The sequence below is a fragment of the Vanellus vanellus genome (assembly GCF_965231255.1).
Source record: "Vanellus vanellus genome assembly, chromosome: 6".
Lineage (NCBI taxonomy): Eukaryota > Metazoa > Chordata > Aves > Charadriiformes > Charadriidae > Vanellus > Vanellus vanellus.
The window spans coordinates 41,316,266-41,340,329 of NC_138911.1; the positions used below are offsets into that span (position 1 = coordinate 41,316,266).

At 38.8% G+C, this 24,064-nt stretch overlaps 1 protein-coding gene across 1 annotated transcript; it reads left to right on the forward strand.

Annotated features, from left to right (window-relative positions):
- Positions 1–3: 3 nt before the first annotated feature.
- Positions 4–24,064, forward strand: COCH (cochlin; the record flags this gene model as incomplete). Its single annotated transcript, XM_082485381.1, has 11 exons — positions 4–28; positions 115–159; positions 5,994–6,150; positions 15,244–15,377; positions 16,551–16,613; positions 17,476–17,520; positions 17,609–17,756; positions 19,511–19,614; positions 20,442–20,668; positions 22,162–22,678; positions 23,691–24,064. 11 exons carry the CDS (start codon positions 4–6, stop codon positions 23,864–23,866), a joined length of 1,641 nt encoding a protein of 546 aa, XP_082341507.1. The 3' UTR covers positions 23,867–24,064.

The window sequence follows — 24,064 nt, forward strand, 5'->3', positions numbered from 1 at the left end:
GCCATGTGGCTCGCCCCGCTTCTCCTCGGTGGGTACCGCGGGGCGCCGGCTCGGGGCCGATGGGGCGGGCGCGGAGCATCGCCCCGACCCGACCCGCTCCCTGTCTGTTCGCAGGCGCCTTCCTGCTCGCCAGCCCCGTGCGCGGGAGCGACGGCTCGGGTGAGTTGGCCGCCCTCCTCCCCCCGCCTCTCCGACCGGGGGGTTTCCCCCTCCGACCGTCTCTGCCCGTCCCGCCCCGCCGGGAGGTCGCGGTGCCCGGGGCCGCGGGTACCTGCTCGGCGCTTCCCCGCGGCGCGCCCGGTTGCGGCCGCCTCCGTCCGGGAGTCGCCGCCGGACGGGGCCGGGGAACGGTGCGAGTGGCGGGGCCGCGGCCCCCCGGAGAGCTGCGCCCGGGCCGGGGTCGCAGTGCTGCCCCGGGGCCGCCCGGGCCCCGCCGTGTGCGGCTGGTGATGGTGGTGGTGGTGGTGGGGAGGACTGCAGAAGGGCGCGGAGGATGCCTGGGAACGCTTCCAAAGGGGGGCGAAACTCCCTTCTGGCACAGGTTGAAGAGCAGTGGCGACAAGTGTCCCCATCGAGGGGAGTGCCGATAGCAAGAGTGAGTGGGGGTGTGTTTGTGTGTGTTATAAAGGCACTTGCGCGGTGCTTGACAATGTGCACCTCTACGACGTATTTCTGACCATGGAATCGATTAAAAACTTTTAAACCTGCCCTGGCATTATTTTGACCTGGAAAGCGAAAGAACGTACTTAACATGCGTAGCAGGGCATGGGTGCCCGTTGCTCCACTCCCTGTCAGACTGCATCCCTGCTGCTGGGCAGCGGGATCTCCTGGAGCCAGAGTCAACCCACGGGAACCAGGAGCCCCAGGAAGCAATTAAAGAAATAATTCGGCAGAAGGACGTGAGGAGTTTGTCTGCCCCTTCCAGAGGATCCTTTCACCAAGGGAGGGCAGGAGCCTCCAGAAAGATGCACTTCCAGACGCGGGCCTGGCCTGCGGAAGGTGAGTGACCTCAAGCTTCTCTGAACGGTTCTTCAGGATCTCACAGTCATTAGAAAGCAGGATTTGCTGCTCACTTTGTGTTCAATTAAGTATTTAGAAAATTCTTTTGTGCTAAACTGATGATAGCTATATGTCACAGGAGCACTATGGCTATAAAAGGAGAGAAAAATGCCCATCAAAAGAAAACCAGCTCCAACCACCATTCTTTTCCTCTTTATTTTACAGATGCGTTACAGATAAAGTGCTGACAGTCTGTCAGGAAACAAGTGAAAAAATTTGCTGTAGTGCTTCCTGCCAGGGTTGGAGAAGAAGCCTCTAATTTGAAGGTATGTGGAACCAACTAAAATAACATGAAAGGAATATTGGCAAAATGGAAAACTGGTACCAGGATGTGTTTGTAGTATTAAATGTGAACTGTTGTTGTAGGTTATTATCTCTTACCGTTATTCTGAGCCTAAATTCAGCAGCATTTGGTTATTGAACTAGAAGCTTGCAGGAACTTCTATAAAAGTGCTTAAATTCTGTTGTTCAAAGGAACATTAGTTTCCTAAAAAATCTACTGTATTTAGGCTCATAACTACCCAGGGAGATCTTAAAGGATCTTATACCTTTCCTTATATGCCTCCTGAAATGCGTGTAAATACTGCTGAGTTCAACGGTTCTGGTTACCATACGTGAGACTGTATGGGAGGGTGAACATTGGCACGTGATGGTAAGAGACCTTAAGATGATCGGAAAAGGGCAATTCTCAGACTGAAATGAATGATATAGCCCTGACCAGATTTTTTTAAATCCCATTGCCTTTGTCCAGATTAGGATATGTGTTTAAGATTACATGAATTAGTATATAATCTGTGCACATATTTTCCAAGATATAAACAGGTTTATTTCTACTAGTATGACTTTTGTTTCTTCTAGTACGGGTAAGGCTTGTGGGAGTATTCCTCGCATAAGATAAAAAAAGCGGATTTGTTTGAATCCTCAAGATAAAAAAGGACTTCAAATCTTCCTGTTTTGCCAAGAAACAATACTGAATACTAAAATGAATAAGAAGCATAATAGGAATGTAATTCCCTATTTTGTGACTCGTAAAGCTACCTTATGCTTAACAATCCCTATTTTTTTTTTTTTTGTAATAATGTACATGGGACTTTTTTTTTCCTTTACATAAACTCGGCTTTCCCAAAGCAATGCACAGAAACTTCAAGATTAGAAAAGCTTGGATTTTGGCTATGGATTTTATGGATTTTTTTCTAGAGTCTTTTAAATTAGTAACTCCCGTCAAAAATTAAGTGGGAACTTTTATAGGTGGGCATAAGAAACAGCTATTTTGGGCTAATCAGAGTATGTGGGATGAGGCACCAAAAAGATGGAAACTGATGGAATGGTTGAAAACATGGTTATTGGATGGATGTTTTCGGAGAGAATTGAGTCTTTGCTTTTTTTTTTTTCTTTTTTAGGTCAACAGTGATAGAAGACACTCATCCCTACCTTTTAAATATGGCTTAAATCAGGAAGAAATACGGTTTCTTTGTACTTTGTTTTTATGGTGCACCTTGATGTAGTGTGTTTCTGTGAAGTTTAAAGAGTGTGTATCTTGACAGAATGAGATGATGGTCATTTTATTACAGTTCTGAAGGCCTAACTTTATATCACATAATGTAGGTCTCTAGCCTTCATCAGGGTCCAGAATGGGTAAGAGTCTAGGACTGAGTCCTTTCCTGTAAATTACAAACTTATCTTTCATTCTTCCAAAAAATGCATGGGTTTAGAGTATTGGATCACGTAAGTATCCCGAGAAATGTCTCCACTGCAACTGCTCTTGCATGTTTTAATCACTGTAATTTCAACATCTGGGTTTTATCTCAGTTACTTTATATATATATGGCTCTTTGGTGGTTCCTGCTGTGATGAAGTATCTTGGATACACTAACAAAAACAACCACCTTCTTCAGTTTTAACAGTAATATCACATTGGGAGAATTAGTATGTTAGCTGGCAAAGAACTATTCTATATTATCTAGTATTTCGACCTGGTTAATACATTTTCCTGTTTGCAATGGACTACTTGTAGTTTTATGGGTTGGATAGCTGATGATACATTAACTAACAGGGAAAAGCAAAATCCACTGCAGAATTGGTTATCAGAAGTCTTAATTTTGGTACACAATACTTCTCTTTTGATTCCTAATGTTAATCTCAGTTATAGAATTATAGCTTATAGGAAACTGTATCTACCTACATTAAAAAAAAAAAAAAAAAAACCACCACAAAACAAAATGACATTGTTGCTTTCTAATTAACAGCATCATGTACTTCAAAGTGTGTGTGTTATTACCTCTGTGCTGATCCAACTGAGGTATCAACTGTTAAAGCCCCTAGCTACACTATGTCAGCTCTTCAGTTTGCACAGCAGCAGTTTGCCCCCTTCCCTCTCTCATGGTGTAGACAAAGATCATGACAGCATTAAGGCTGCCAGTACATAAAAATCCTATAGCTGGGCTACAATGGATTTCTGTGTTTTCATAGCCGGGGAACACACAGAAAGATTTATTTTTTACACCCCCCCCCCCCCCCCCCCCCCCCCCCCATCTTCTGTGCTATGTAATATGTTAGTCTGATATATGATTGTAATTAGTAAGTACCTGGTATTGGGGGAAATGCATATCTCCAAGTGATAAAGCATTCATTCACTAGACATGTCTAATTATTGTCTTTGAATTCCTTGGCAGGCTGTGCATATAGTCACGTACAGTTCATTAGAGATGACAACTATTAAGAAAAGCATCTTGCACTTCTAGAGGATGGAAAAATGTTGCATGGTGTGTGGCAGAAGCAGCACTGTGAGAGCAGGGATTACCAGTGATCTCACTGCAGTGATTTCTCCAAGGACATCCAGCCTTCCCACTGCTATTTGATTCTGACAGTCTTGCTAGTTGTCATTTGGTGGATATTACTTGATTAGTGCCCAGTAATTGGCAAACACATTTGTACAAGTTTCATGAAAGGATTAGTGGGCTGAAACAACAAAGCACATCGACTTCTTTTAGTTTAACACCAACAATATAGCACTTTAACAACGACAATATGTTTCTAGGTATAAGCATGGTGATTCTCCTTGGTTTTTCAGACTTTTGTTTTTAAGGCAAATGTATAGGACTAAAGATGGAGAGGATGTGAGTAGGTAAGATTGTAAGTCCTAAAAAAAGCCTTCTTTATTTCTTAGGGTACTTAAGAATCAGATTAGATCGCTTTACAGTGCCTTGCTAGGTAGAGAGCTTTTATTATCTTGAGAAGGGAGAAAGGAAGAAGTATTTACTGCTTTCTTTTTTTCTTACTCTGGACTATGTAGACACATTTAGCATATTTAAGTCACACCTTTGTGCTGACAAATAGCAGCAAAGATTTTTCAGGAAGATGTGATTAGGTAGTTTAACATAATTTCAGTATTGCATTAATGAGGATTACATATATTAAGAGTAGAACTACATGCATGGTTTATGAATATATGTTTGATTCATGCAACGAGAATGAAGAGCCGCACTTTCATGTGCATCTCTGTCTGTAACTGCTCTGCTTTTCAGTTCTAAAGTCAATGAGATTAGCAGGACCTGTGATCTCTTCCATCGCTGATGAGGAACAATGTACGCTCCAAATACTTTCAAATAACAGAGGCTTATGCTAGGGTCAGTAACCAGCCTAGGGTAAGAGCGAACAGGAAAGCAGGTGAAAGATCACTGATCCCCTAAACATACTCTCCTTGGGATATAATGCTGTGATGTATGCACCGGTACAATGGCCAGCCTCTGTCAGCTCTCAGTACTGTGGAAAAAGTCATACTCCCAGTGCATGTAGAAAAGGTTCTTGCACCTTCTAGTGCCCAGCAAGGGCAAGATGTGCTCTCTAGGAAGTTCAGAATAAATATCCAGTCATGGTTGAATTTATGATGCTGAATTGATGTTGATCTCAGCCAAAGCCTTAATTTGCTGTGCTAAGAGACCAGCTGAATGTGCTGTCATGTGTAGGAGTATCCAAGATAACGACCTTGAAGTTTTCAAAAGACAAAGCATTGATTTGCCAAGCAAAATTGTACAGAGGTGTAAATCTGTGTCTGCATACCTACGTTGCACACATGCAAACACAGTAAAAGCTTAATGATAGTAATCTGAGGAGCAACTTTTAAGAAAAAAAAAAAAAGGCAGAGTTCAATGTGGAAAAATGCATATGCCTCAGCTAAATAACTTCTGTCTCACTGGGTCAACCTAACAGTCCTTTGCACAATGATAATGTTGTAAACTTCATTACAATGATTTTTATATGCATGTTCTAGATGTTACTGGAGGAAGGACATGGGTACTTTTTTTTTAAAAAAAAAAAAAAAAACCAAACAAACAAAAAAAACCCCAAAACACTGACCTCAGTAGGATTTATTGCTGAGGCTAAGGGAAATGCTGCTGTCAACCTGCTTTGTGAACACCACTGGAGAGAAGGTTCAGAGTTTCCTGAATGATTTATAGGTGTCTCAATGGCTGGAGATTAGTCATTTAATTTCTTCCTTGGAGAGTGCTACCCACTGCTGTGTGCCACCAGCCCTTGAAAGTCTTGCCCTTCTGTCTTTGCAGTAAACTTAGATGTGAATTGCTGGTGCCCTCCCCCCCCAACCGGTAATATTCCTTAATATTTTAAATGTTATTTAATTGTTGTTTTCTCTTATTTTAATTATTTGGTTTTTATGCTTTTCCCACCTTTTCCTGCAATTTCTTTCCCATAGATAAAATGTGTTCTTCATTTTCATAGCTGCACACTTGTAAGCTCCAAAAGTATCCTTACAGACATACTGGAGCATAAGATGAGACACTGTACCTAACTTCAAATTTAAACATTGCTTTAAACCTGGAAACGGTAGAGAGATTAAAAAACAAACAAAAAACCACCCACAACAAAACCAAACACCCTTATGATTTTCATGTCACAGGTTCTTGTTTTTTCTTTAGCTTCCACTGCTATCACGTGCTTTACAAGAGGACTTGACCTTAGAAAGGAGACTGAAGATGTCCTTTGCCCAGCAAACTGTCCTCTGTGGCAATTTTATGTTTTTGGGGATGGAATTTATGCCTCTCTTTCCAGTGTGTGCGGAGCTGCCATACACAGGTAAGCTAGATGATTGCTAATCAGTATGTTAAGCAAGTTTATATCGTCTTGCCGCATTTTTAAATTTTAACTTTTTGATGCCATCATAATAAAGATCTTTCTGGACTTCGGGAGACATACTAACTCAATAGGAATGTCATTAGAAAAGAGCAATGGGGAAAAGAATGGATGGGTGGTTAGCAAGTTACCTGGGTTAAGTGATCCTGAAAACAGCTTTCTTAACTTTCTATGGAATGGCACAGTAGCAGTCAGACTTTCATGGTAAGGTAACTTCTGTGTCACTAGTAGACACAGAAGGATGTAGTCTAAATGGTAACTAATTGGAGAATGACAGCAGACTCACTTTTTTACTTTCATTTACATGCTACTTTTTCTGAAAATGTTGAAATTGGTTTAAGCTCCTGAGCAAACAGAGCTACCCATGATTTGGGTGAATGTGGTCCATAAAGACTATTACTCTGAATCAGTGCTATAGCTTTTTGTCACAGCATTTCTTTTCTGACAGTTACTTGATGAGTGTTAGTCTACTTACTGGTCTAATTAAGAGATCACTATCTAGCTTAATTCACTCCTGTATCAAATAGGAAACTAAAGACTAAGAAAAATATCCAGATAACTCAAGTTAAATAGATGTCATTAGAGCAGCAATAATAATTCCACAGGGGAAGGAAAACAGGCTGGCAGAAATCTTATTGAGGTCATATGAGTTTTTTTTTTTTTTTTTTCTTTTTTGAGGAAAGACAAAGATTTAATTACTTACTTGCAAGGTAAATCCTTTTTAATAAGGAAATGTTAAGCAAAACCAGCTGGAGATGGTGAGATAACTATTTCAGATGCCTGCAGAAGCCAGACTGATTCCTGACTGTCAGTCTTACAGGGAGTTTCAGACTTTTATTTTGATATGTTGAGAAAGCTTTTGGTTATTAGAGGAGGATTCTTAGCTTCATCTAATAACTGGCTGTAAAACAATGATACTTGTTCACTTAGACCTTTTCACAATATACTTTCTATCACAAAGTAGATTCAAAACTTTGTAAGGTGTTGTGACCCTTAAGATAGGACTGACATTTCAGCAACAGAAATTTGAATTGGACATGAAGAAAAGTCTAACCATAAGGACAGAGACTAGATGGCCTGGGTTATTATAGGAACTGCGATAGACGGTGCAGTTTTCAACAACAGATAGACATCCATCTGGCTAGAATAACTGTAATTGATCCTATCTTGAAGTAAATGTACAGACTAGATCACCCTGCCCAAATCTTTCCTAATTTCTGAAAATTCTATAATTAAGTGTTATGAATGTATTTAAAAGTAAGGCTTCATCATGCATATAATCTAAATTACTTGGGTTTCAAAAGGTACTCTTGACACAAATCATTATATTGAGGTATCATATTATATTACAGAGACCTTTTCTAATGTCCTATTCCTATGAATGAGATTCATTAGCATTGGTAGATTACAACATAAGTTATTCAGGATCCCTTCAAGCCTCACTGAACTTCTTAAAACTAGTTTTATTTAGCTTCTAGGTACATTCATGTTAACGTATACATAACCTGCAATTAAAACAAATGAAATCACACCATCATATTATATTTGTATATTCCAGATAAGACTACTGCTGCCCTTGCAGAAAGGCTGAAACCATTCTTAAAGCTTCAGTGAAACAGTGTGTTTGAAATAAATGGTGGAATAGTTTCAGTCTTTTCTTATTTCCAAGCAACAGAAAGAAACTTTTTCAGAATATATTGATGTGATGCTGAACTCTGCTATCAGAGTATTTTTTATTTAAAAAAAAAAAAAACAAACAACAAAAAACCCTAAAATTTTACAGAGAAATACATGACTAGAAGATATAGGAGGCAAATGAAGCTTTTTTGAGTTAACATTCATTGCTTGATACTTTAAATGCCATAAAATACATACTAAGCATTTTAAATAATATTTAGGGGGCTATCATTACTACCCAGAAACTCACTTAAAATATCAATTACAATCCTTTAACTCTTAACAAGAATTCCAAAATTCAAGATATTTTTATAGTATTTAAACTCCAAAGTAAACTAGAACTAACTGTTTGGGTTTTTAATAGGATTTAAGGAGGGGTTTTGAGTAGAAATTCTGTCTGGAATTTCTCAAATGTCATAAAGGAAACTAAGAGCTAAGGTACTATAGGGGCAGCTAGAAAGAACTTAGGAGGTATTGTGGCGGTCTGTGTGTATTATTTTTTTTTTTTAAAGCTTAAGAATTAGTTTCAAAGGTAATTATATGTGTCCATGTGTGTTTCATTGTTAGAACAGGCTTCCTTTCGATCCTTCTGTGAAAAGAATGAATGCCTCCATTCAGTGTGCTTTTAGTGTCTTCATGAGTGTTTAAAAAAAAAAAAAGATAAATTTCAGTTCTTCATTTTTCTTAGTTTATGTATCTAGAAAAAGGTTGTGAAAGAATATCTGGATGAAATGTCTTTTTTTTTTTTTTTTTTTTAAAAAAGCTTATATAGGAAAACTGAGATTTCTTCCTTTGTCTTTTTTCTCAGACAATGTTTGTATTTAGTGATGCAGCCATTTGTTTTTAACATTCTGTTTATTTACTGGTTGTCAAACACATTTTTACTTAAAGAGAAAAAAGCTTTTCCCATAAAGCACTTAAGGCTTGAGTGTTTTGAAATAACGTGAAAGTTCCAAACTAGTTCAACTATGCAGTGATCTTAAGATTCCATACAGAATTTGTGACATGAGAATGATTTGTTCATTTTGCTGCAGCTATTAGCATCCATAAATACTGGTTCTGGTAAGGATTGCTGGATGGGGGAGAGAGGATAGCTGTTTAGCCTGCAATGAAATGAGCCAAGAACTACAATATCCAACAATAACATACAAAAAATAATTTGCTCCTTCTCGCTCTGTGTTGCAATGGCTACGCTCCATATTGGTGTCAAAGTAACTCCAAGAACATATTGCTAATAGCTAATCACCATAATTTGCTGTTATCATGATGTAACTAGATACCTGCTTTGAGAATTTTGGAAATTACCAAATAACTGAAATACCTAGGTGTAAACTAGATGTGGTTATGCCCTACGTTACACTGCACGGTGAGTGCAATATAGCTCTATATCTTAAGCGCTGTTGAGTACCAGGCCTGTGCCACTAAAACAACTGTTGCTGTTGTCTGACTGTGCTTTAAATAAGATAACTATCCACCCTTCCAAGAAGTGTCATTCTTGAGAGCGGTGATTATGTTGTTTTTTTTTTTTTTTTAAATTGAAATTGGTTGTGTGAGCATGCCTCAGTTCCCCTCTCCACATACTCTCCAGTTTCTGTGCCAGGTTCAAATTGAGTCCCGATTCCTTAATTTTCCATAAACCAAATAATGTTTATTCCTATGACTAGTTCCATTACTATGAGGCAATTATTAACACAATAAAATACTATATAGTGCATGTAAAGAACTGAGCAGAATTTGGCTGAGTAATTCTGTATCATACAGATGAATAAACTTTTTGCCTGTTTTAGTTTGTTATATTTGGCATTTTCTCTCCTTATTTTATGTGTAATTACTCTCAGGAAACAGAATATTTATTTAATATTGTTCTTTTTCTGGGCAGAAGAATAAAAGATTTATTTGTCGGGGGAAGAATGGAGAACCTCCTACCAGGCTGACACTATGCAGGCATGAAGAACTGAGTTAAATCTACCACTGAGTGATTAATTAGATTAATAATCAGAAGGTCAAATGAAGGACTAAGTTCTCAGCTTGTGCAGTTCTGTTCTGGTGCCAATTCGACTAAATGGAGACCTAGCCCAATGTGATAGTTTTTCAATGCTAAATAGGCATGTAAATTTTTTCATAACCTTTCTAACTAGTCACAGGGTGGAACCATTTCTAATTAAAGGTTGGGGTCCTAGAATGCAAGTGTAACAAAATCATATTGTGGTATTACCAAGCTGACCAGCAAGTGACCTCAAACATGAATGACCCCTGAGCTGCCCCAGTGTTGCTAGAAGAATATTGACAAAAAGGTTGTCTGGCCAGAGGGATTCCTGAGCTGCTGTAGATCCCCATGGAATCGCTGGTATAGTGCTTACTTCTGAGCCTTCTTTCCTGCCAAGAGCAGTAGGGATGCAGAGGAGACAGAAAGAGCACAACCTGGGGAGCCAAAGGATGCTGGCATGAAACTCTGAGCAGCTCTGTATTGGTGATTGAAGGCAATCAGGCAGCTGCAGAAGAATGCAGTTTGGAGAAGGGGAGGATGCTTTCTTGGAGAAAGGCAGATGATGGGGGAGTGTGATGCAGCTGCTGATAGTAGCAAGGGAAGATGGGGATTCAGATAATCAAGCTGTCCCTCTTAAGTCCCTGAGGGTAACTGTTTTAATCCAAGGACCCTATAGGAAATGCCAGCTGCTATCACAGCCAGCACTCTGTTAGAAACAGGAACAAGAACTTTTCAGGTGAAAATTATGCTCTTGGGTAGGATGGCAGGCCTTCATCTTTCTGCTCTCTCCCTTCTGCTGAAAAAGCAGATAGCCTACCTATGGACATATATGATGAGCATAATGATTAGCATAAAAACATACCATGTGAGTTTCAGAAACAAAATGTTTGCTCAGGAGGGCAAGACTAAATCAGCTCAGTATGTACTACTTTTAACAGCCCAGTTGCAGTGCTGCTGCCCTTGGGCTGGGAACCTTTCCTTGGCATAGAACATGTTCAAATCTATTTCTCTTTGCTCTTTAACACTATTATACAACAAGGGGAAAACCAATCTTTGTCTATTTCACTGACAATGTTTTGTTATCTTTAGACAATTTTTTCTAGCTGATCCTTACCTTACACTTAGACCTAAGCCCATTTAAAAGAATGATTACTTGGCTTCATCTCCAACATTTTTAAACAAGTCAATAGCTTATAAGCACGCTGCAAAAAGTGCTCTCTCCACCGATAAAATCTGTCACCAGTCTTAAAAATTCTAAGAAACAATGGAAAATTTACCCAGAGGAAAAAGATTTTCACTAGTTGAAAATCTTGCGTTTCTTCTTTCTTTCAACAGGAGGTGGTATTTCAGCTTTCTGCCTCTGTGACTAATATTACTGTCTGCAGTTACATCTATAAGGGTCATCTCCCATGGCTGGAAGAGTCTCTTTGTGGTCTAGGTATCAGTTTTGATGTGCAGGCTCCTTGAAAAACACACTCAAAATTCAGCAAAGGCAAGCCAGCACTGTATCTCTTTCTCTGAGAGTGCAGATAAACAGTTCTTGCACTTTACTTTGAGGAGGTGCATGAGGCTCTAAAAAGCTTCAATCCCATCTGCTTGCTTATCTCAATTCAGATTTCTAAGTACAGTTTAGATTAAATTCCTATATTTCATAAGACCTTCCCATATCTGCTGCTGCTGCCCTTGGCCAGTATACTTTCTTCCACAAGCTATTGTGCAGTGAGGTACTGGATTGCTTCCTCATGTATCTGCTTTTCTGTTTAATTTCTGTGCATTTTTGAAAGAAAAAAAAAAAACATTTAGGTATAAATTAAGATTTGTTATTAACAGTGAAGCTAGGCAAGAGAACGGATGGACAACTTTATGGAAAAGTTGCTGTCAAGCAGTGCTGGCAGTAGCATGAAACATAGTGAGTAGGGAAGTGAAAGCTGTTCCTGGAAAATCTGCAGAATTCCAGTTTAATCAAAACAGCCATGGCATGTGAGTCAATCACACAGGAGCAAAGAACAGTGGTGAAAATCAAAGCAGATTGTAATGATACAAATCATTCTGAAGAAATGCATACGCACTTCTTCACTGTTTAAATACCACCACAGATCTACACAGGATGAATCTCATTTTTAAAGTCAGTCGTAAATGACTGCAGAAAGGAATTTGCCAATCTGATTCAGAATACAAAGGCTGACAATCTGGTTTATTCCACTTCAGCATGTATGAGCAGGCACTCTGACTAAACTTGCTGGGAGAAACATCCCAAGTAAAACTGATGGGATTGTAAAAGATGGCTTAAAGAGTTATTAATTTACCTACAGAAAAAAGGGGCAAGGAAAGAGGAATAACCTTCATAAGGATATAGTTCATGTTATATTCACATCTAATATCAGCTTCCCACTTGCATTAAAAAGAACAGAGCTGTTATATAGAAATAGTGTTTCTTCAGAAGGCAGGCTAGAGTTTTGACTTGTGATGAAACACAGAATCATATGTTTTCAATAAGCAGATAAGGGGCAAATAAATCCACTCTGATTTCAGTGGAAAGCTTCCAAATTCAATGGACAGCGTCTAGATTTTTTTCTTTTTCCCCAGAACAATTACCTGGCGATCAAAATGAAAAGACCAGTAGACAAAATGGAACCATATAGACAAAAGTGGTCACACTGTGATTAAAATAAGGTGAAATCATTGCTTCCAGGAATAATTGTTAGGCTGAGCTTTCAGTATGAGTGTGTTGTTGAGTTTAATTCTGTGCTCAAAGTTGCAAGTCCACAAAAAAGGAAGGGGAAAGAGACACTAAGCTCCTCTTGGGAGCTAACTTGGGCATAGGATAGGTATACCGATGCAAGCCCAAAGTAGCTTCACTAAAATTGCAAGTTTAAACATAAACTAGGGGCTGTTCCAGTTAAACACAATATATTCTATTTCTGACACATGTTTCTATTAAGACTGGGACACTAGTGAAGGGTTGAATGCCAAGGAGAACCAGGTACTGGAGAAGAAAATTATGTTCTAATTAGACTCAAATATTCTAAATATGTTAATGTGTTATTTTTCCCAAAGATAACTTTGCCTTACTGAATTTAATCTTCTAAGCTACAAGAATTAAATATATATAACCACAGTCCAATTTAGAAATGCAACTCATAACCATGAATGAGGAATGTATTTTAACAGCAGTCCACAAAGATTTATGTGGAAGCTGCCTTTGCCACAGATACCCAAAGCTCATATTACCACAAATATATGCAAGATCTTCTAAACTCTGGTCTTGATTATTCTACTTTCACATTGTTTTAAATCAGATTAGGCTGGGATCTCTTTTCAAGCAGGAAGCCAAACAGATAAGAAAAATAAACACAAAGGCGCACATTGCTGTGTTTAAATAGTCTGGAAATTGTTGTTTGTCTCCCACAGTGCTGTACCTGCCCAAGTACTACAAAGCATTAAGCTTTTACTCCCTCTTAGAGAAGCTCAACATTGAATTTTGGCCTCTAAAAAATAATAACCATTCTTTCAGTAGCACATTAAAAGAGATCTGAACAGTTCTGATGCCTATTATTGGTTGTATTTGGATACCTCAAGTGACAACCACAACAGCCTCTCTTCCTGCAAAAACAGTGAAGTTCTCTCTGGGCTGCTTTTAACCCTGGAGTTTCCTAAATGCATAAATCTATTGTCCTGCTGGCTATTCACAGGATCCTCAGCCTGTAAGTGTCAGCAAGATTTTCAAACTAGCAATTCCTTCATTTGTCTCAGATGGCAAGATGGATGTGGTAGGCAATCTCAAAACCTGTTCATTGAGGCATGAAATGAAACTCAACAAGGGAAAAAGAACAGTGGCCTTATCTAAGAACTAGACTATGACCTCTAAAAACTTGTCTAGGGTGTGGGTGTTTTAGGTGAGACTCTCTTCTCAGTTTTGGAAAACTTTCTCCACAGATTTTGTTACAAGTTATCTTGGCACTTCTGTGTTTCTGAGTTGATCCTTCTAGAAAGGCATTGAGTGTAATAGTCTTATAATACTGAATATGTTTATATGATATTTTAATCAGTAAGCTTCTTGGTATTTGTTCTGTCTGTTGTTTGTTTGTTTGTTTGTTTTTTTAACTTAATCCATTATAACTGTATATTAAGGATGTATTGCAGTATGCTTAAAGTAATGAAGATAGCTATGACTCATTAACTATTACCTAAGTATTCCAAATTCTGAAGCTGCAATTTGGTATGCTACTCTAAATCTCTGTCAGTGAAAATTACACAGTTGAATTGCATCTATGTTGATATACTATCTCCAAGTCCGTATTGAAAGCAATGCAGAATATTATTACATGGATTGATCCGAGGGCTAGAGCACATCTCCAATGAGGAGAGGCTGAAAGAGTTGGGACTGTTCAGCCTGGAGAAGGCTCTGAGGAGATCTTATTGCGACCTTCCAGTACCTAAAGGGGGCCTACAGGATTGCTGGGGAAGGACTTTTTACTAGGGCATGTAGCGATAAGACAAGGGGGAATGGCTTTAAACTGGAAGAGGGCAGGCTTAGATTAAACATTGGGAAGAAATTCTTTACTCGGAGGGTGGTGAGGCACTGGAACAGGTTGCCCAGAGAGGTTGTTGAGGCTCCATCACCGGAGGTGTTCAAGGCCAGGCTGGACGTGGCCTTGGGCAACCTGGTCTGGTGGGAGGTGTCCCTGCCTATGGCAGGGGGGTTGGAACTCGATGATCTTCAAGCTTCCTTTCAACCTAAACCATTCTATGATGAACTTGCATTTATTTATTTCATCACTTCAGTTTTCATATTTAATGTTTGCTACAGGCGAGTAAGAAGAATAAGATGTTTTAGGCTCTGTTTTTATAATTGTCAGTAATCTGATGGCTGCTATTAATAATGCCTGTCATTTCTGACTTCAGTCCGTAGTTGCATGACAAGATTTCCTACATATCCATTACTACCATAAACAGCAATTTTTCTTCATGGTTCTCTTAGCTTTGGTCATTTTGTAGTTAAGCATACCGAATTTTGTTTCAGTCACAAATATTCATGAGGCATAATGACCTCAAATATGTTTTGCTGAAGCTCTTTCCTTTAGGAATTGATATATCCTCGAAACAGTACTCTTCTGCATCAGAATGAACAGTGCCAGAATTTTAGAATTTCCTGACATTTTTTTTCCTAAGTCTGTGTGGTGCTCAGCAGAATAGTTTCTTTTAAAAGTCTTTTCATCAATTTACAGCTCATTGTAGCCTGAACACAACTGCCTGCCTTTATGGCATCTTTTTCAGGAGGCTAGTGTCCAATATATTAATGATGGTGTAATTGTATTGCCTTTTCTTGTGATTAAAATGTCTGGTTTATAACAACTCTTTCTGTATCTCAGGGGGGTGATCACCAATGCAGGAGGAGCTGTAAGGGTGCAGACTCTCCCGGGACAGGATAACTACCCTGCTGTAAATGCCAATGGGATCCAGTCTCAGGTGCTCACTAGATGGGCTTCATCTTTCTCAGTGACTCGTAGGTGGATCATACTTCTTATTTTGCAAACTGTATTTGAAATATTAACAGAATTCTAGGAAACTTGTTCGGTGCTCCTGTGTACATAAACAAATGTGATTGCTGTCTGAAGCATAGTAACAACAGTTTTTGCTTTTAAGTCATTATTTTATCTTCATTTTTCCACAATTTCCTTAAAATACTATTCCAGCTAGACTAGCTGGAATACATAAAAATGGATCACAGTTATTTAGAATGTAATGACATGGTAGCAGGCAGTTGACAGTGCAGTTCCACAACAGTTTAAGCTGATGGAAGTCAGTGCTTCACTCCTGCTATTGCAGTCCTGTCCTCCCTACCGCTTCCAGCCATACAGTTTTATCTTTTCTGTCCCCTTGTCAGGGGCACTTGTCGGGCCCTTCAAAGAGCTTGTGCAGCCTTCCCTGCAAACAGAACACTGACCCTCCAAAAATAGGAATGATGTCAACCTACATGTAACGTGGTCATTAAGCTACAGTGTGACATAGTGGGGTTTTTTTTCAGAAGTTTTTGTCCTTGTAGTTGAGATACTGTGCCCGAGTACAAACCAGTTATCCCACCCTGCCACTTCGGTGAAGTTAAACCACCCTCATAAAAATGTATAAAGAAGCCTACTGGTTGTTGTGGTTTCAAAAATATTGAAGTGTATGCATTTTCTGGTATATTCTTTTGAAGTTTGGGAAACAAATCTCTCTAATGCTTTCTTATTGTTTACATAGCTAAAATTCAGCCTACTATCTCTAAGATACTAGTAATCCTTGTGTAGTGTCCATTGCAAATTAACAGCTAAGAACTTGGAATTACAGGTGCTTTTGGTGAGGTTGTAAGTGAAATCTACTTCTCAAGATCAAATCCTGAATATACCAGCTAGAAATAATGTCTGCTATAGTTCAAAAACTCTCATCAATTAGATATGCTGTAATTACTAATCGGCTGCTCTTCTTTCAAATGCAGAAGCTCAAAGGAGAAGTTTATTACCTGTAAAACAAGGAGTGCACTACTGAATTGCACTGTCTCGGCCCCCATCCTACTCCAAGAGTAGCTAATGGCAGATGATGAAGAAAGGTTATTGCAAATACAGCACTCCTCAAGCACTTGTAATTTCATCTAAATACACTGAAGTACAGTAAATTTATTCTTCTGATATTTTAACAGGTACCAAGAATACAGCGCTTGAAGCAGTTGGGCGATCAGTGTCAACAGCACGTCCTTCTACAGGTATGAGATCTCTGCAACAAGGGAAGCCTCCTGTGATAACATGTGCTGCAGTGCGTGAATCCCTGACTAAAATGCCATGTTTCATAGGATTTTTTTTATTTTTAAAGAAGAAAATATACACAATATCTAGTTTTGCAGTATATCTTTCAGCAGCAAAAAGAAGAATCATTTGTAGTCAAGGAGATTGATTCTGACTTCAGTGGTGTTCGTGTAAATTAAGAAAAATTTGAATGAGTTTAGAAAAGTAATACCAATAACAGAAAGGAAGGAAAGAATTAGTGAGCTCATGTAATATTCATTCCTATTAATTGACCAAGAAGACAGACAATGCATTCCTTCTTACGGAACCTACTCAACAGCTGAGTGCTGTCAGGACTTACGTAGCAGAAATGTAGGCATTACGTGAATGTCTCCACAGAAATTACTGCCAGTAAAATGCTAGATCAGTTTTTATGAAGATTAGTGGTGTATCAATACTGGACTTGGCTGTCGCTTCCGAATAGACCGTTTCCTTTAAGTCATGGTTTGCTTCCAAACCATTGAAACTGCGCACTGTACAGCAGCATTGCTGACCAAGAAATGGTAGGACTTGGGATGGAGAGCTACAGCAACCCACCCAGCTTTCTGTGTTTCAGTAGTCAGCTAGGCACATGTAGAAAGAGAGCTTAAATGGTTTCATTTGAAAACTAATATTCTCTAAGGAGCAAAGCAGTAGTAGTGCAAATTTAATAATTAAACTGATTGACAGATTTTACTGCAGATAGACTGCAATGTAATTCTTGGAGTCTGAGCTTTTTCTGATTCACTTTTGGCTGTTCTTCTTGTTGTTCTTAAATGATCTGTGCTGTTTCCTTCACTAAAGGTAAAAGACCTAAGAAGCCACTTGATAAAAAGGCTGGAAACAAAGGTAGGAACCCACAGATTTAACTTTTGGAAAGCAAAATCCTAATGTTTATTTGCTGTTAAGTAAGTCTAATTATTTTGGATGTTCACAGACTGTAAAGCAGATATTGCATTTCTCATTGACGGAAGTTACAACATTGGCCAACGTAGATTTAATTTGCAGAAAAACTTTGTTGGAAAAGTAGCTGTGATGTTGGGAATTGGAACAGAAGGGCCTCACGTTGGAGTTGTACAAGCCAGGTGAGAACAGATCTATACACAATATAACTGAGTGATTAATAAGAGAAATCAATTAATATATCACTCCCTATTTTGCAGAACAGTGTTCACTCAATAACGGCAGATGAATAGCAAGAGAAAGCAAACTCTTTCCAGCTGTAGTAGTTTGCTCTGTGCTATGGTGAGATGTCCATGTGAGAAGGCATGAAAAATTTTATCTTCTGCCTCTGTGATACTTGATATTTGGATAGAGAGAGCAGCCGGACTTTTCACAGCCTGTCTGCCGCTGACAGTTTGGTGGTTCATCTTAGTAATGCCGAAAGCACTGTGCAAAGGGGAGGTGGCTCTTTAAAAATCGTAGAGAGAGAATTGTCACAAATGACTATGTACATGAACAAAACAAAAAAATGCTCTTGCCAACCTGTAGGTTACTAGGGCTAATATTTCCAAATTGTAACTGGTCACTTTTTAATTTTAAGACTATTCATATTACTGTGTATGCTTACAAGCTGCAAAACTGTCTGAAAGCCACTGCCACATCCAACGTGATGGTAAAGGGTTTTTTTGGAGGCACAGCTGAGTGTGCTAGTGCTCAGCAGTAGCGGTTTCCCAAGGTTTAACCACTTCGGTTATTGCTTCTGGAATAAAAGAAGCACAAAGCAGCCTTTAACGCTCTTATTCTAAGAAGATGAAACATCTGTTAGATTAACACAGGGTTTCTTTATTGCATCTGTCATCATTAAAGTCTGTTCCCCTCTCCTGCCTTTAGACAACTGCAGAGTAGATGTCTGCATCTGATTTAATGATCTAGGCTTGCTTTTATAGTCACTAGAAAGAATGACTGCATTCACGGCACAAACCATCTGAACTGCTTTGGATGCCTCTCTTTTGTGATGAATGCCATCCTGAAAAATCCAGTCTGTCCACTGTGGACATCAAAACCTAGGGGAAATGAGCCTCACTCTTGCTGTCCTGGGTTTAAATACTATAATGTGAGGAACAGTTCCTGGAGAAACTGAGTAATCGGTTCAGCACCTTGAACATTGAACTCTTTATTAGAAATTAGTCTTACAGGCAGTAATCTTTATCTCAAGAAGTACCATTTTAAGAGCTATTCTGCCATGAGATACATGGCCACTGCAGACCAGCTCTGCTTGGCACTGGGGTTCATTCTAAGGATTCCGATGCAGGATCAGGCCGTTTATTTATAGCATCAGCTCTTTGATCTGTAGGTGTTTTTATTTCTATTCTTTGCATGAGAAATGTGTTTCCTACTATAAATCAAAAGTGAAATTTGAAAAGTTAGGTTAGCTAAAATGTTTAATTTCTTAAATGGAGTCAGTAGCTAATGTACCTTAAAACTTATCAATTTAAATAAACTGTTGCATTTAATGGGATTTTTTAAAAAACAAGGTATTTCTTATACAAATAGTGGAAAACTTGCCATTTTTCCATTACACAAATGCATTTAGTTTAACGTCTGGCACATTCTAAATTTTTTCCTGTGTATATTTTCAACCTAATGTTTTCAGCTCCTTGATAAGCGTAAGAATTAATCTGTTCTTACTTTACCCACCCAGCTAAATAATTCCTCTTGCTAAGAATTGTGAGAATGATTAAGTGAGGACCATACTTCTATTTTAGGAAGTAAAAATATAAAGAAGAGTGTGTGTTACCAAGAACAAAATCATTCAAAGTGTATTTTAGCTTGCTAATGCCATAGAGGTATGAAAAGTGAACTACATACTTCATTACTCTGTTTTATATTTGCACAGCGAACATCCAAAAATTGAATTCTATCTGAAAAACTTCACTGCTGCGAAAGAAGTTTTGTTTGCCATAAAGGAACTAGGGTTCAGGGGAGGCAATTCTAATACAGGTGAGTTCATACCTCCATGCAAATAGAAATTATTTATTTACATTTCCAAATACATCTTTCTTTGAATATAAGTATGCATGTATATACACACGAAATTTCTTATAATTCAGTTAGGCAAGAAAGTGTTTTAAATGACACGCTCATCTTAGTCAGCTTCAACATTTTTCCACTAGAGCATTCCCACATCTTTCACTTCATTTCCAGAAGTTAGGATTGCTTATTACACGTTTAATTAAAGTAGAAATGCAAAAATCATTTTCTGCATTTAAACAATAATCAACTTTTCACTAGTAACAGAGTGATATCTTGAGACAAATTCATATATAGAAGGCTTAGCATTTCATTCTTGTTGAGTCGCTAATTAAAGAGAATAATCTTGGAATTAGTAGTAAGTGGTTGTGAAGAGATGTTTGCAAATGAGGAACCTGAGCATTCCAAATATGTTGCATTTCACAAGCTAAACTGAAGTAGCTCCTCAACTTTCTTCCTTCTAATTTATTTGTCATGCACTAGTATATCTACTTCCTAGTATGAAACTAGACCTGTGGGTGAAAAAATGTCAGTGGTCTATCCCTCACCTTTATCTGTGGGTTTTTTTTGTAGGGGTGGTTTGGTTATGTTTGGCTTTTGATGGGTTTTTTTTTTTGTTTTTAACTTATAGGTTGCTCAAGCTTCACTATTACCACATTTCCTGGGACACTGTTTTGCTTTTACACTGGGTTAGACCTGTAATCATAACCAAAATCCAGCACAATTTCATATAGGAAACTGGTGTATCAAAATGTAATTGCATTATTTCTTCATATTCCTTTTCTGTTCAAAACTAGGGAAAGCTTTGAAGCACACAGCTCAGAAATTCTTCTCTTTAGAAAATGGAGCACGCAAAGGAATTCCCAAGATCATTGTCGTGTTCCTAGATGGCTGGCCCTCAGATGATATAGAAGAAGCTGGCATAGTGGCCAGAGAATTTGGAGTCAATGTATTCATTGTGTCTGTAGCGAAACCCACAACAGAGGAGCTGGGAATGGTACAAGACATTGGTTTTGTTGACAAAGTAAGAGATAATATCATTATATGTTTTTCAGTCATGGGTATGATTCTAGAGAATTTACTTCATGATAAAATCTTAATGAACTAATTGTTTTACATATATGCATGTTTATATGTATGTAAAATTAAAACATTCTCTCAAAAATGCCAGTGTAGCTACCCCTGCTTATAAGTGATTTAAAAGAATATCACTAGGAAGCCTAAAGAAACACTGATATCTTTTTTTTTTTTTTTTTTTTTTCCTGCTGAGGGGGCTGCACAAAGGTACTGAAGTGCTGTCACTGTCCTCCCAGTTCAGAGTTCTGGCCAAGTTGTAGCTCTTGGAATTTGCAATTACATGAAGACTTGCAGAGTAGGACATTCCCCCATCATAAGTATGGTTAAACGTGTCAAAGGCACATTTAATAAAATGCAGATATGGTATCTCCTATCCTAAAATGGCAGTCAGGGAGGCATATCTTTCAGTACCTGTTCTATGGAGAATTACTTACTTTCACTACAAAGAGGACAGAAAAGATTGAAAACCACATCCTAACAAGTCCACGTGCAAGCCATTCATCTTGGATGAAGAGTTTTGGATATTGCTCTGAATGAGTTAAAATAGGAATTCAAACGCAGATACCTATTCTCACATGACCTTTCTAATCAGTAGGTCTTTGTTACTCTCTAGTGAGGAAAATATCTCATTTTTCATAGGGAGAGGTTTTAGATGTCTACTTTCAGCAGAAACTTCATAGCTCAGGGCCTGAACAGAATGAAGCACTACTGCTCTGCTGCTTCCAGGTACAAGACAGCTTGCTGCTGATCCCAGTGGCATTGCAGGCAGGTCCAAATCCTGTGTACTCATGGGCAGAGAAAGACCTGACCTTAGGCGACTGAGGCTCGCCCTCCCCTTCTGCATTTTAATCTTAGCCAAATTAGTGATCACCTTGGAGATCTCAATTATCTTGCACTTTACATTCACCCTGTGGAAGCCCGGCGAAAAAGAAATTTTACTTTGAATGACCTGGAGCTATATTTCTACCCAACTGTATATCTGTGTTTATGACACTTTATAGATTTTTTAAAAAAATTAAGTGCTTGCTAAGTTCAAAGGGAAAACACAGAAGCCAAATTTTCATTGGATAAGCAAAAGTATAGAACCTTCAATCCTTTGGATAGTGAGTAGCCATGACTTAGTTCACTTTCCAAAAACATAGTTATAATTTCCAGTTGTTACAGTTCTTATGCCTAAAGTTAAATTATTTGAAGTTTCAAGAGGTTGAGAGGCAGGGTTGATTAACTATTGGATAAAATAAGTTATATTAAGGCTTTTACTGACTCCAGCTGCAAAAGTTTGTCCTCAGTTTCTTTACAAACAAACTAGCAAAAGCCCCACCACAAGCCTCAAACATTAGGCTCCATTTCTAACCTGCCTTTGAAAGAAAATCACTTAGATCTCTGATTATTATTCATTCAGCAGCTGTGTTCACCTGTTGACTTCTTGTTTTCAAACAGGCTGTCTGTCGAAACAATGGCTTCTTCTCCTACCAAATGCCCACCTGGTTTGGTACCACCAAATACGTGAAACCTCTTGTCCAAAAACTGTGCTCGCATGAGCAGATGTTGTGTAGCAAGACATGCTACAACTCGGTCAACATCGGTTTCTTGATAGATGGTTCCAGCAGCGTTGGAGACAGCAACTTCCGCCTCGTGCTTGAATTCATCAGCAACGTTGCAAAGGCTTTTGAGATCTCTGACATTGGTTCCAAGATTGCAGCTGTGCAGTTCACCTATGATCAGCGTACCGAGTTCAGCTTCACAGACTACACCACAAAAGAAAAAGTCCTCTCAGCTATCCGGAACATTCGCTACATGAGCGGTGGTACTGCTACTGGGGATGCCATTTCTTTCACAACCAGAAATGTGTTTGGGCCAATGAAAGATGGGCCTAACAAAAATTTCCTCGTTGTTTTGACTGATGGTCAGTCTTACGATGATGTTAGAGGACCTGCTGCTGCTGCACAAAAAGCAGGTAAGTAAAAAGCTGGGGAAAGACTTTTTACTCGGGCATGTAGCAATAGGATGAGGGGGAAGGGCTTCAAACTGGAAGAGGGCAGGTTCAGATTAAACATTAGGAAGAAGCTTTTTCACTCTGAGGGTGGTAAGGCACTGGAACAGGTTGCCCAGAGAGGTTGTTGAGGCCCCATCCCTGGAGGTGTTCAAGGCCAGGCTGGACGTGGCCTTGGGCAACCTGGTCTAGTGAGAGGTGTCCCTGCCTATGGCAGGGGGGTTGGAAATCGATCTTCAAGGTCCCTTCCAACCTAAACCATTCTATGATTCTATGATGTATCTTTAAAAGCAGCGGAAGCTGATTCATCCTATTTCTGCTGTATTGTAAACATTAAGATTTGAAAGTTTGCAAATACAGCCCCAGTGAACAAATCAAGTATCATATCTGTTTTAAAGTCAGCAAAATGTAAACCCAAAGGAACTGTTTTCCATTAGGACAAAAAAAACCCCAGCGCTATGGAGCCAGGTATGAGAAGATACTCATGGTGGCTTAGTGAGAAACATAGACCCAATCTTATTTCCCTGAGTAGATTAAAAATAAAGAGCCAAGTAGAGAAGCTCCAATCAATGATGCCATCCAATACAGTATGACTCCTCATCATCATCATCTAGGAAGGAAATAAGCTTTTTGGCCAGAGCTGCTTATTGGGCTGCTCGTGCTTGAAAGCACTAAGCATATGCAAAGAATCCAAATTTATTTTCAAAATCATTTTACAGTGTTATTTGTGTTTCAAGACTGATATTATAACTGCTACATTCATATGTGTCACTACAAAAACAACTAAGACACTAGCTCTTAAGGTACCCCATATATCCTTCAGGATTTTTACTGAGACAAATCTAAGTCCTGATATTTCGTGGCAAAATCTAATCATCTTTGAAAGACTGCAGGTATTGAAACACACTTTTCTGACCCAGATTAATTAATGGATGCAGAAAGGCTGCATCTTAACTATTTTTTTTTCTTCTTGTAGGAATAACGATCTTCTCTGTTGGTGTTGCCTGGGCACCTCTGGATGATCTGAAAGACATGGCTTCTGAACCAAGAGAATCTCATACTTTTTTCACTAGAGAGTTCACAGGATTGGAGCAGATGGTTCCTGATATTATAAGAGGCATCTGTAAAGATTTTTTGGACTCTAAACAATAAAGCAAAAATCTGCTGTTTGGTATTACTACTTTGAAACTAAAAATCAAGAAACTGAAATGGTCCCTCTAAAGTACAGATGTTTTATTCTTATATATACTATCATAATGCAAGGAAAGAAGGGGTACTTTTTGTTTCTGTAATCAGTCAAGATTCTTGTGAGCTTGTTAGAAGTTGTACTTAATACTGGAATGCAGAATT